The 12,961-nt window shown below is 53.6% G+C and overlaps 1 protein-coding gene across 1 annotated transcript in view; it reads right to left on the bottom strand.

The window, feature by feature from the left end:
- PEBP4 (phosphatidylethanolamine binding protein 4) overlaps window positions 1-12,961 on the bottom strand; it is a 75,764-nt gene that overhangs the window by 30,036 nt on the left and 32,767 nt on the right. The window contains exon 4 of the mRNA XM_032712761.1: window positions 8,972-9,070. Within this exon, the coding sequence (XP_032568652.1) occupies window positions 8,972-9,070 (99 nt within the window). The remainder of the gene's footprint in view (window positions 1-8,971; window positions 9,071-12,961) is intronic.

Genomic DNA, 12,961 nt, shown 5'->3' with positions numbered 1-12,961 from the left:
GCAGCCCTGGGGCTTTGCTGCTCCCCCCTCACACCCCCCCAGGGTCGTGTTTTCAGGGGAAAAGCAGATTCCTGGGGTTTTTAAGGAGCCTCGCTGGGTCGTGGAGGAGCGGTTGGTGACTCCGCTGTGCGTGTGGCTTTTACATCCTTTGGGATGAGCGTCCCCTAAATTTGGGTGAGCACCGTTAAATTCGGATGCTGAGCCCTGAAATGAGTGTTTGGCCCTTGGCTGAGCTCCCACGAGGAGCAGAGCAGAGGATCCCACCCTCGGCCACGAGCCCAGCCCTGGCAGAGATGCTCCAAACCGGCCGCCGCAGGAGCATCACCACGAGCCCCAGTGCGAAGCATCACTTCCCCATCCTCCCCATCCCCTATGGAAACAGCCTGGCTCCATACACCCGCCTGAATGAGGGCGATGCACAGCACACATGGGGCATAACCACCCCAAAACCACCCTAAAACCGCCCCCCCGGCCAGAACAAGGTCATTTTCCCTGCGCAACGCTGCCCGTGGCACCAACTCCCTGGAAGACAGCGACCGAGGGCGGGGGATGCACGGGGTACTCCCAGCCTGGGGACAATGCCCCACTCCAGCAGGGACACCCGGGCACTTCCCCAGGCTTTTTAAGCAGCTCCGTGAGCCAGGGCAAGGGGCGGCAGCGGGAACAGCCCGGCCGGCGATTCGCCCCCGCTCCCCGGGGAGGCGGGAAGGGGGCCGGCGGCCGCCCCCCGCCCCCGCCGTGGGCAGCGGCAGGATGTGCTGTCCCTCCCCTGCACTTCCCAGCGAGCACTTTACATAACTTCTGCTGCTTAGTCACAGCTTCGGCTCTTTTTTTTTTTTTTTTTTTTCCCCCCTCTTTTTTTTTTTTTTTTTTTTTGGAGCGATTTTCTCAGCCGCATCAGAGCGCGAGTCATTTCGGCAAAGGGAAGTCCCTTCCTTTCTTCCGTTCCCTTGGTAACTGCACAAATTTGCTCTTCAAATGATTCATGACCGGGGTGCTGTAGGAGTTCCCTCCTCCAACACAAATCGCTCCCACACAACCACACATGCCCGATTAATCACTGATTGGTGTCTCTTCCACAAGGTAGACCCGGAGAGCGCTCGGGCTCCGTCGCTCTCCTCCGGCCATCCCCGCGGGGTCCTGGATACTTGTGGGGTCCCCTGGATGCTCACGGGGGTCCCCAGACACTCACAGGGGACACACATAATGGTTTTCGAGAAATCCCATCCCCAGGACGCATTTTATGGGTTATATATGAAATATTCCCATGGTGGCGGGACGGGAGCTAAGTGCTCTCCATGGAGCCAGCAATGGAATTGGAGCTCAGCGCTGGCTGATGGTGATGGATAAACCTTCCCTAAACTCCCAGTTGCATCAGCACAACTTTATTCTTGCTCTAATTTCTGTTTCCTCCCCCAAACTGCCATAGGTTAAACAAGCAGAGGGAAAACTGGAGTACCAGAGGGTCGCCTGGCATTCTAGAAGGTCAATCCCTCCCATGGCCGGGCTGGAGGGACAGAGCCCCACAGCCAAAAAAAAAAAAGCCAGAAAAGAGCCACAAAACAGCCAGAAAAGTCCTTTTTGGACCCAAAATGCCACGAGGCAGAGCATCATCCCAGTGCCACAATGCTCCTCCACACACCTATACCTGCACCACGGCTTGGGAAGCAGGTTGGGATGGAGCAGGGAGTCAGTGAGCACTTGGCTGCCAGGAACATCTCAACTGGAAAATAAAATTAATGTGCAAGATATCTGCCTGCCGTTCTGGTAGGGTTTATCTGATTTATTCTCTCCTCGTTACGAGGAGCTAATTAACAAACCATCGTTTAAATAAACAGCAGTGAGAGTGTTTGTAACCTCGGCTTTATTGAATTGTGACAAATTATTAGCCTCTGCATGTGAAATGAAACAGAAGCATCAAGGGAAAAAAAAAAAATGAATTCCCATCGGGATAACCTGTGAGGAGATGGAGCAGAGGGAACAACTCATGGCACGGCTCCTGGTCAGTGTGAAAACGTGGGAACATCCCAAATAACCCCAAAACCAGACGGGTTTCTGGGTGCTGAATGCTTTAGTGCTGTGGTTTCACCCTAAATTCACCCCTGTGGAATGGCAGGGCCGGGAGCATCCGTGGGACAGGGCTGGGATGAGAGGATAAATCCGAGCTTGCTTAGTGGCAGCTCTTCTGGGGCTTTGGGAGTTTAATTACCTGGGAGCACTAATTACAAGGCAGGGGAGCATAAAGCCGAGTGGCAGCTCACGTGGGGTGGGAATGTTGGGCTTGGCAGGGATGCAGCAGTGGGATCAACCCCCTGCCACACCAGGGCGAATTTCCCCTCCAAACAGAGCACCCCAGGACTGAGAGAATCATAGAATCATGGAATTGTTTGGGTTGGAAAAGCTCCCTAAGATCATCAGATCCAAGCACTCCTCCAGCACTGGCAAGGCCACCACAAACCCACGTCCCCAAGAGCCACATCTACAGGGGTTAAATCCCCCCTAGAATGGTGAGTCCACCACTGCCCTGGGGTAGCCTGTGCCAGTGCCTGACCACCCTTTCAGTGAGGAAATTTTCCCTAATACCCAACCTAGATCTCTCCTGGCACAACTTGAAGCCATTTCCACTTGTCCTGCCTCTTGTTAGCTGGGAGCAGAGCCCGACCCCCACCTGGCTCCATCCCCCTGTCAGGCATTTCCCAGGATGAGAAATTCATAGAATCCCAGAATGGTTTGGGTTGGGAGGGACCTTAAAGCTCATCCCATTCCACCCCACCTTCCACTAGCCCAGGTTGCTCCAAGCCCCATCCAACCTGGCCTTGGGGGCACTTCCAGGGATGGGGCAGCCACAACCTGTGCCAGGGCCTCACCACCTTCAGAGAGAAGAATTTCTTCTGTAGAACTTGGAGTGCAAAGCAAACTTCCCCAGAACAGCAGCCTCTTTGCTTATTTTGGTTTTCCTTAGTTCTCTTTTTCTTTTTTTTTTCCCCCCTTTTATTAATAAAGGCTTCATTAACAAGCAGCGACAGAAACTCGCACCAGGGAACTGACTATTCCAAGGAGCCAAGTCATCAATTAAACCAACATTTCTCTCTGTTCTTTCCCTTTCAAACCCTCGGTTTCATCACCAAAAAGGAGAGTCGAGAGGGCTCCAGCAAGGAGGAACAATACCACGGCACCAACTGCTTTATCTGCCCCTTCTCCCCTCCAGTGAGGCAGCAGATCCCACTGGCACGGCAGGTTTCAGGGGTTCCACAATGTCACAGATCCATGGGAATCATGGATGCTGGATGGGACAGGCAAGGAAACCTGCCCTGACACTCCAGCATCTCCCAAAATGTGGATCCCTCCCGTCTCCAGGATACCCAAAAGCTGGGTTTTTTTTCTCCTCTAACATCAATTCACCCACTAAAAATCATTCCTTGCTCTGACAAGATTTCTGTCCTGTTGGGATGCTGAGTGAGATCACGAGCGCTCTGCAAAAGTGTCCCCAAGGTGTCCCTACAACTCTTCACGCGGCAGCTGAAGAGCAGGAATAACAGCAACCAGCAATTAACGGCTGATCCCCACCATTTCTGATAAACCCCAGCATCCTGGGCAAGCTGGAGCCAGGTGCCAAGTGCTAGAGAGGACAAGTTTCCTGTGGGGCACAAGCGTCGCTGTCCCTTTGGGACGGGCACAGGGACATGGGGCAGGTTGGACGAGCAGCCGGCCCCCCACAGCTCCGTTTCCAGCCTCTCCTGGTGCAGAAATCCCATAATTTTTAAGGTTAATAAAGCCCTTGTTTGCTTAAGACAGCACCTGTTTCTATGGTGACACTTGCAACCCGGAGCCTGTTTATCAGCCGGCGACGAGGAACGCGCTGACAAACGCGAGCGCCGGAGAAGACGCCGCGGTGAAGACCAAGAGTGGTGCCAGGACCTCTGGGAGCAGGGATGCTGCGGTCCCTGGGCATCCAAACCTGCCCATCCCACATCCACGTGTTCCCCACTCCGCTCTACAAAGCCATGGGGGTGACTGGAGCACTGGGAGCTGCGCCGGGGGGGAAAAGCCACCACCGGGATGGGCGATGGTGGGAATGGTTCTCCTTCAAAAATGTGGGACACGGTTCCCGTCTCCGACCCCAGACTTGACTCTGGCAGCTCCGTGCCTCGGTTGCCCCCATGCCCTGCCCTGGGAAGGGGTCTGTGGAGGCAGCTGAGCCGAGCTGTGCCCGTGGCAGCAGCGCCCGGCGGGTCCCGCTCCGCTCCAGCCTGGCGCAGGATTTCTCCCGGCTGGCAGAACTGGTTTCCATAACGACTTTCTGTTACAAACATATTTTGATAAAAATAAAGTTAAAGCAGCGAGGCTTTAGTGGAGTACAAATTCGCTGCTCTCGCCCTCCCCCTTCCTCCTCCCCAAGGAGGGGGAATAAAGACAGAAAGCTTTCCATTTGAAGGGCAGTATTTTCTCCCTTCTTTTTCTTTCCCCGCTGAATACAAAATGGAAAACCTTGTTTACTGGGTTTCGCTGTAAACTGGTTCCGACTCTGCCTGGTTACCTGATGCTCTACAGTATATACAGGATAATGTGATAAATTCATTTCCAATTCACTGCATTATCCTTTGAATATTTTAATGACTCATTGAATGGAGTAAAAAAAAAAAAAAAAAAAAAAAAGATATTTCAAATGAACAATTATGCTGCATTAGAGTAAAGGCTGATTATATTTAAACACTGCTTCCATGGATAACGGGACATATCGACCTCCGCCTATAAGAGCTAATTTGGCTCTTATCTCTAAATAATTTTACACTGCAAATTACCATGAAAACCTAAAGGGCTTTAAAAACATTCATCAAAAGATATTATTCCACTTTGTAGCAACATTTTTATTTAAATTATTTTGAATAGGAGTGAAAGCATCTCTCGTGTTTGACAATCGGAGCAGCGACGGAGCAGTGGCTGATAAGGAACGGCACCAATGGGATGGGATGTTCCATCCCCAAACCCCACCTGGGAGAGCAAATTCAGAGCCAGATCCCAAACTTGGTGGCGTGCCAAAGTACTGCAGCACCTAGAAGTGGCATTTTAGTGCTGCTGGAGCTGCTTCCCTCCGATCTGGGGGATTGCAAAGCCGGGGTGACGCTGAGGAGATACCCGAGTGATGCCGGGATGATACCAGAGGGATGCTGGGGGGTGCTGGGATGATGCCAGGGCAAAGCCAGGGGGATACCTGAGTGATGCTGGGGGGTGCTGGGATGATGGCAGGGCAAAGTCAGGGGGATACCTGAGTGATGCTGGGGGGTGCTGGGATGATGGCAGGGCAAAGCCAGGGTGACACCTGAGTGATGCTGGGGGGTGCTGGGATGATGCCAGGGCAAAGCCAGGGTGACACCCAAGTGATGTTGGGGGGTGCTGGGATGATGCCAGGGCAAAGCCAGGGGGATACCCAAGTGATGCTGGTGGTCCTGGGGGGATGCTGGGCAACGCTGAGGAGATGTTGGGCAATGTTGGGGCGATACCCAAGTGATGATGAGGGGATGCTGAGCAATGCTGGGGTGATACCCAGGTGATGCTGGGTTGGTTCTGGGATGATGACCCAGTGATTCTGGGGGGGTACTGGGCAATGTTGGGGTGACACTGGGCGATGCTGAGGTGACACCCAGGTGATGCTGGGCGATGCTGGGGTGATGCCCAGGTGATGCTGGGCAATGCTGGGGTGACACCCAGGTGATGCTGGGCGATGCTGGGGTGACTCTGGGAGCTGCTAGGGTGATACCCAGGTGATGCTGGGCGATGCTGGGGTGATACCCAGGTGATGTTGGGCAATGGTGGGGTGATGCCCAGGTGATGCTGGGTGATGCTGGGGTGATACCAAGGTGATGCTGGGCGATGCTGGGGTGATACCCAGGTGATGCTGGGCAATGCTGGGGTGATGCCCAAGTGATGCTGGGCGATGCTGGGGTGATACCCAGGTGATGCTGGGTGATGCTGGGGTGATACCAAGGTGATGCTGGGCGATGCTGGGGTGACACTGGGCGATGCTGGGGTGACTCTGGGAGCTGCTAGGGTGATACCCAGGTGATGCTGGGCAACGCTGAGGTGACACCCAGGTGATGCTGGGCAATGCTGGGGTGATGCCCAAGTGATGCTGGGTGATGCTGGGGTGATACCCAGGTGATGCTGGGTGATGCTGGGGTGACACTGGGCGATGCTGGGGTGACTCTGGGAGCTGCTAGGGTGATACCCAGGTGATGCTGGGCAATGGTGGGGTAATGCCCAGGTGATGCTGGGTGTTGCTGGGGTGATACCAAGGTGATGCTGGGTGATGCTGGGGTGACACTGGGTGATGCTGGGGTGACTCTGGGAGCTGCTAGGGTGATACCCAGGTGATGCTGGGCAATGCTGAGGTGACACCCAGGTGATGCTGGGTGATGCTGGGGTGACACCCAGGTGATGCTGGGCAACGCTGAGGTGACTCTGGGCACTGCTAAGGTGACACCCAGGTGATGCTGGGCAATGCTGGGGTGATACCAAGGTGATGCTGGGCAATGCTGAGGTGACTCTGGGCACTGCTAGGGTGATACCCAGGTGATGCTGGGCGATGCTGGGGTGATGCTGGGTGATGCTGGGGTGACATCTAGGTGATGCTGGGCACTGCTGGGGTGACACTGGGCAATACTGAGGTGATGCCCAGGTGATGCTGGGCACTGCTGGGGTGACACTAGGTGATACTGGGGTGACACCCAGGTGATGCTGGGCACTGCTGGGGTGACACTGGGCGATACTGGGGTGATACCCAGGTGATGCTGGGCGATGCTGGGGTGACCCTGGGTGATGCTGGAGTGGCACCCAGGTGCTGCTGGGGTGCTGCTGGGTGCTGCTGGGGCAATGCCGGGGCACTGCCGGGCGCGGGGGCTCCGGCAGCCCCCAGCCCTGGCGCCGGCCGCCCCGTCCCTCCCGCAGGAAGGCACTCGAAAGCCCCTCTTCTGCACCAAAGCAACAGAAGGTGTCATGTAAAGCCTACACGGTTATTTTAGAGCCAGTGTGCAAATAAGCCTGTCAGCTGAAGCTCCTCGGAGCCAAGACTCCCATATACCCCCCAACGATCTGCATTTCAACGAGACACCATGTGTCTGAGCCCGCCGGCTCCGCCGCAGCCATTTGGGGCTGGGGGCTTGGGAAAACTCCCACTGCAGCCCCGGTGGGACACTCTGGGACCCCCCTCCTGCACCCCCAGCAACGGGCACCGACCTCAGGGCTGGGCTGAAGTGGTTTTGTCCCGGTGCCCTGCCAGGATGGTGCTGGTTTGGGTGGTTTTTACAGTGCAGGGGGGATTTATACGCATTGCTGTGTGTGTGTAGATGAGAGATCCGTGTACACACACCCACGAGAGATAGATGGGATATATATATCCCATCATTATAGAGATCATATCAATATATGCATTTTATGTATCATATCACAGAGATTCATAGAATAGCTCACGTTGGAAGGGACCATGAGGATCATCGAGCTCAAATCCCCGCTCATATATGTGTATATATATATATATATATTTATATGTATTTTATGTATATATCATGATAAGAAAGCTTAAGGAATAGTTGGGGTTGGGATCAGCCCCATCCCTGCAGAGACAAATCACCTGGGCACGGGAAAACCCTTTCCCTTCCCAAAAAATCTCCTTTTCCTGCCCTCCAGCGTGGCCTGATAAGGAATTTCTGACCTTACAAATCACAAACTGAGTCGCCCAAATGCCAGGGGAAAAACAAATAAAGCACCTTCCGTTCGTGCTGAAGGTTTTCATCCTGCAAGTCCCTTCTTTGCTTAAATGATTTTATGCTCAAAAAAACCAAAAAAAAAAAAGAAAACCACAATAATTAGCAAGAGCCTCGGAAGGATCTGGGTACAGAAGGAAAAACAAGAGCTTGGGCTCCTTTGCGTTCAGTAAATATTAAAATTAATGAGAGACTTTCAGGACCCTGTTGTTAGAAATGCAGAAGGGCTTCTGTGAAGGATTAAAACACAAAACAACAACAACAAAAAAATAAGCCCTGTACACAAATTCCTGCAATTATTCCCAACACTTTCTATTTTTCAGCCAATTATGAAATTCATGGAAAGTATTAATATCCGATTTTAATTTGCTTAATATTCCCATTAACAATAAAAAGTCTAATTAAGGTATCTGTACAAAGAGCCCTCAGCAGTAATTTCAGAGAATAATAGAGGAGAACGACGAGATATTTCTTGTTAAATGCTCGCTGCAAATTAATTGATATCTTAATTAGGCTTTAGTACTAAGATTATTAGTTAGATTGATTCAGGGCTGAAACATCTCATTTTTTAAGGGATAAAAGCAAGCAGGAGAGGAACAAACCGATTTTCCAAAATATTTCTGAAAGGAGAGCAACGACACACCGGGACATTTCGGGAGCAGGGGTAAGGACTCATCCCACAGACCTGGGAAGCACCAGAATTCAGCCCAAACCCATTTTCCTCCTGTTTGCTTCACCGGATTCGAAAGCTTTTCTCCTCCCAAAAAATAAAAACCAGAAAGGCAATACAGATTTTTCACCCAAACCACTTTTTTAAACCACAAAAACCACCCGGCAGCAAGAGCTGTTTGAATCGACGGGTTGTCTCCACACAGAAAACTGGTGGTGGGGAGTTGGCAAAGTGGTGGTGTTGTTTTTTTTTTTCCCAGCATTTCCTTAGAAGAAGAAGGAAAGAAAAAAAAAAACCAACAAACCCCAACAGCAATATTTTTGGACCAGCCTGGCTCTATATAGCCTGAGGAAGCACTTCCCTACCTACACGCCCAGCACCATTTACATTTCTCTGGCAAACACTCGTCCCTCGGGATTTCGCTGAGATGCTGCTGCACCGAGAGGGATGTGCATCCTATGGGAATCCAGGATGCACCCCGATGCTCAGGAATGCCCCAAGCTGCCCGGACCCCAATGCACGGACCCCACAGGGGACTCACCAGGATATCAGTGACCACCCAGTGCCTCCAGTACCGGTGCCGGGGGTTGGCTCTGTTGGGAGCGTCGGGATCCACCATGACCAGCACGTACTTCTTGTTCTGCAAAGAGAGGAGAGCAGAGCACTGTGGGCATGGTGTGTGAGCAAGGAAGAGCCTCCCCAGGGGCTCTATCAGCCCCCAAATCCATGTTTTTCCACGATTCCCCAAGCACACTTTGATGATTGATCCACGTTAGACATGCAGAGGTGAGCGAGGAACATGCAGCAGGGCAGGCCACAAACCTGCTTGGGGTGATTTACTCCTCGTGGTCTAAATCTCTTTAAACACAGGAAAAAAAGTGTTTTCTGCCTCCTCTAAATAAAAGGCACCACAGGGAATTCCCTCTGCTTCCAGCCATCCTCCAACCACGTCTCCGCAGGGCAGAGCGGTGTGGTACAACCACAGTCCCTGGGAGGAGGTGATGGGATATTTTTGGGTGGCCAGGGACAGGCTGGACATCCAAGGGTCCACGGGGGTGGCTGTGAGGAGCCAAACTCTACCTCACACCCCCCAAAATAACTAAAAGATGTTCCAGGGATGCTGCAAGAAGGCAAAGCCGCTGCCTCGCCACACATCCAATGGGTCCTGTACCACTGCTGGGTGATGGAAGTGGGCAGAGAGAGCTGGGATTTATGGATGATACTGGTTCAGCCCCCAGAAAACCCCCACAGCCCACCCCAGGTCCCCATGACAGGTGCCCAGCACCCAAAGGTGCCACCAGCACTGAGACAAGGTGGATATTTTGGTCTGCTGAGGATGGAACTGGGTTTGAAGTGACCTCTGGAGGGAGGCTGTGGATAGAAAACCTACTGATCTCCGGGGATTTGGCAGGACCTCAGGCACCAGATTATCCTGCAAGCACCCAGATTAAGGGATCTATATCCTAATAAAACCTCCAGGTGCGTCTGTCAGCTCACCAGTGGCACCACTCGCCGCTCCAGGGCGGAGGTTTCATAAACAGCTGTGGGATTTAGCCATGCAATTCCCACTGAAATTAGCTGGAGCTCTGTGGCTACATCCCCTGGTCGCTTGTGAAACCAGGCTGGGATTTTCACAGCGAGCTTGTTGGGGCTGACACAATATTTTTTTTTGCTCTATTTCCCAACCCTTGGTTGGGGTAAATGGGGCAAGGGAGCCCCGGGGTACTGCCATAGCCAGAGACCCCCTGTACCCTCTTCCCTGGGCATCCCACTGGAGCCATGCATCCCTCAGCACCCCCTGCAGACTCCACCTCCACGAGAAGCACCAGTTTAACCAGAAAACGCGGATTTCAAACCATTTAGCAACCAGCTTGCAACAGTTGCAGAGAAAATCCCAAACTCATGCAACCCCCTTGCCCAGGAGCGTGGCTGTGCCGCTGCCCTGGTCCATTAATCCCAGCCTGGAGGAGGTCACACCAACCACACAGATATGGGACAAGGGGGTGTGATGGTGTCACCACGTGAGGCCGAAGGTCAGGACCTCAGGGCAGAGCCACCACCTCCCTCCTCATGAACTCCCACAGCTGCAGCATCCCAGAAAAAAAATCCCCCAGCAACGTCTTCCTCGTGGCGCTGAAAGGGAAGGAGGAGAAGGAAGGGGCGGGGAAGGGGGGGGGAAAGAAGAAGCCCGACAACCCAAAAACCCTACGCTGGAAGTGTGAAGGAATTTGAGCTCTAACTTTGGGGAGGGTGGGGAGCTGAGCTGAATCTCTCGGCTCCGCTCGGAGCCCAGCTGGTGGGAACAGAACGTGTAGTCATGGGACTGTCATCGTGTGCTGTCCAGGTTAACATGTAGCATTTCTATTACTATTAACAGACTTTCTGCTCCTCACTCCATCTGTTCTTCGAAATAATTGCAGTTGTACAGACCATGCCTTCGCTCCAGGCAGGCTCTGGGGAGAGGATAGTGCTTTTATGCAAAAAAAAATAAAAAAAAAAATAAAAAAAAAATTTTTAAAAAAAAAAAAAGGGGAAAAATGAAAAGGAAAAAAAAAAAGTGTTAAAAAATAACAGCAAACACGAGAATAGAGTGCAAGTGAAGCTAACAGCAGGCTGGGAATTTGGGACAGATTGTGGCCTAGAAAGGTGACGCCGCACGCGGCCGAGGGCCGGCGAGGCCAGACCCCCGTGGGGACGGTCCCCGGGGTCAGTGGCCCTGAGCTGGGCTGCCACCGGGGATTTTTCCCTCTCCTTACCTGCTGGCCACCCTAAGAGCCACAATCCCTCACCTTCCACCTAAAGATAGCAAAGCCCTCCACGACCCGAGTTAATCCCGGCTGCTTAAGGTGTGTCACAGCCCGCGCCAGCTCCTGGGGCTGCACCAAAACCACCCCACAACCCCCTCCCCGATATCCCCAAGCACTGCTGGGCACCCCAAACACGGGGTAGGTGTGTTTTTTCGCTGCTTGGCAGCAACAGCAGCCTGAGTGCTGGTGATTTTCGGGGGTTTTTTGATGCTGAAATCCCTCCTTGACACAGGCTAACAGCATTAGCTGCTGTCAGGGCTGCAGACGGGAGCCAGCCCGGAGTGACACGGGAGCTGCTCAGCTTTACAAGCATGAACCAGCCCCGGGGATTTTTGGAGAGCAGGAAAGTGGCTTTAGATCAGAAAATTCCTCCACTGCGGAAGAACAGGCGGCATTTTACTGTGCAGAGGGAAGGGAGGAAGGGGGAGAGGGAAGATAAAGCCACTCTGGGCTGCCACAGATGAAAATTCGGGGTAACAAAGCACCCCCAAAGCCCTGTCACCCTTTGCTGCTCAGTCAGGGCATGGAGGAGCTGCTGGTGTGCGGGACCCAGTGGGGACGTGGTGTGTCCCACCAGTGTCATGGAATCCTGGAATGGTTTGGGTTGGAGGGACCTTAAACCTCATCCCATTCCACCCCCTTCCATGGGCAGGGACACGTTCCACTAGCCCAGGTTGCTCCAACCTGCCTTTGGACACTTCCAGGGATGGGGCAGCCACAGCTTCCCTGGGCAACCTGTGCCAGGGCCTCCCCACCCTCACAGGGAGGAATTCCTTCCCAATATCCCATCTAACCCTGCTCTCTGGCAGTTTGGATCCGTTCCCCCTTGTCCTGTCCCTCCATCCCTTGTCCCCAGTCCCTCTCCAGCTCTCCTGGAGCCCTTTTAGGCACTGGAAGGGGCTCTCAGGTCTCCCTGGATCCTTCTCTTCTCCAGGCTGACATGTGACACCGACGGGGTCACCCTTCCAAGGCTCACCCTTCCCTGCTCCCCTGGCCATTCCTCACCCTGGGACACATTATAATTACCATTTAACCACTGCAAGGAGCTGCTGCCTTCCCTAGGGCTTGGAGCCATGGCTTCACCCCCCAGCTTTGCCCTCCACATCCCTGGGAATGAGCATCCTGCCCTGCTCCACCACCCGACACGGAGCCGGGCCAGCAGAGCTGGTGGCAGGTGACACCAAGGCTGCATCCCGTGTTTTCCCTGCTAATTGTTTCCAGAGGGAAGCAGCAGCAAAATATCCAGCTATTCCTGCAGAGAGCATTAGCTTCTCCAATTAGGCACAGGTTTAGGAAACTTGCTCGGAGCAGGCAGGGACTTTTCCAAGAGGCAGGCGGGCAAGGAGAGGGATTTGTGCGCCGGGGATACACACACAGAGAGCTCGACAGATCCCGCGGAGCCGGGGCTGCACAGGAATTAAAGACTTATCCAAATGAAAGCAAATAGGGTGTTAAAGCGACACACATGTAGAGCGAGCGGTTTCCTTGGAAACCAGCGCACATGGAAGCGCCACACGTGCAGTGCTCCGGCATTTTCGGCAGCGCCGGGGTGGCCGTGGGGGCTCTGCCCTGCCAGGGGTGACCCTGCTGGGCTGGGGATGCAGCTGGATGAGCCCAGTGGTGCCCACGGCATCCCGCTGGCATCCGTTTCTCCAGGGTGTGGAGAAAAAACGGCTCCAAGGGCGCTTCCTCCTGGGTGGGAAGGGGAGATGGATGGTGCTCAG

This window comes from Chiroxiphia lanceolata, chromosome 28, assembly GCF_009829145.1.
Source record: "Chiroxiphia lanceolata isolate bChiLan1 chromosome 28, bChiLan1.pri, whole genome shotgun sequence".
NCBI lineage: Eukaryota > Metazoa > Chordata > Aves > Passeriformes > Pipridae > Chiroxiphia > Chiroxiphia lanceolata.
The sequence above is the reverse complement of the archived record's forward strand: the minus strand, read 5'-3'. Positions and strand labels throughout refer to the sequence as shown.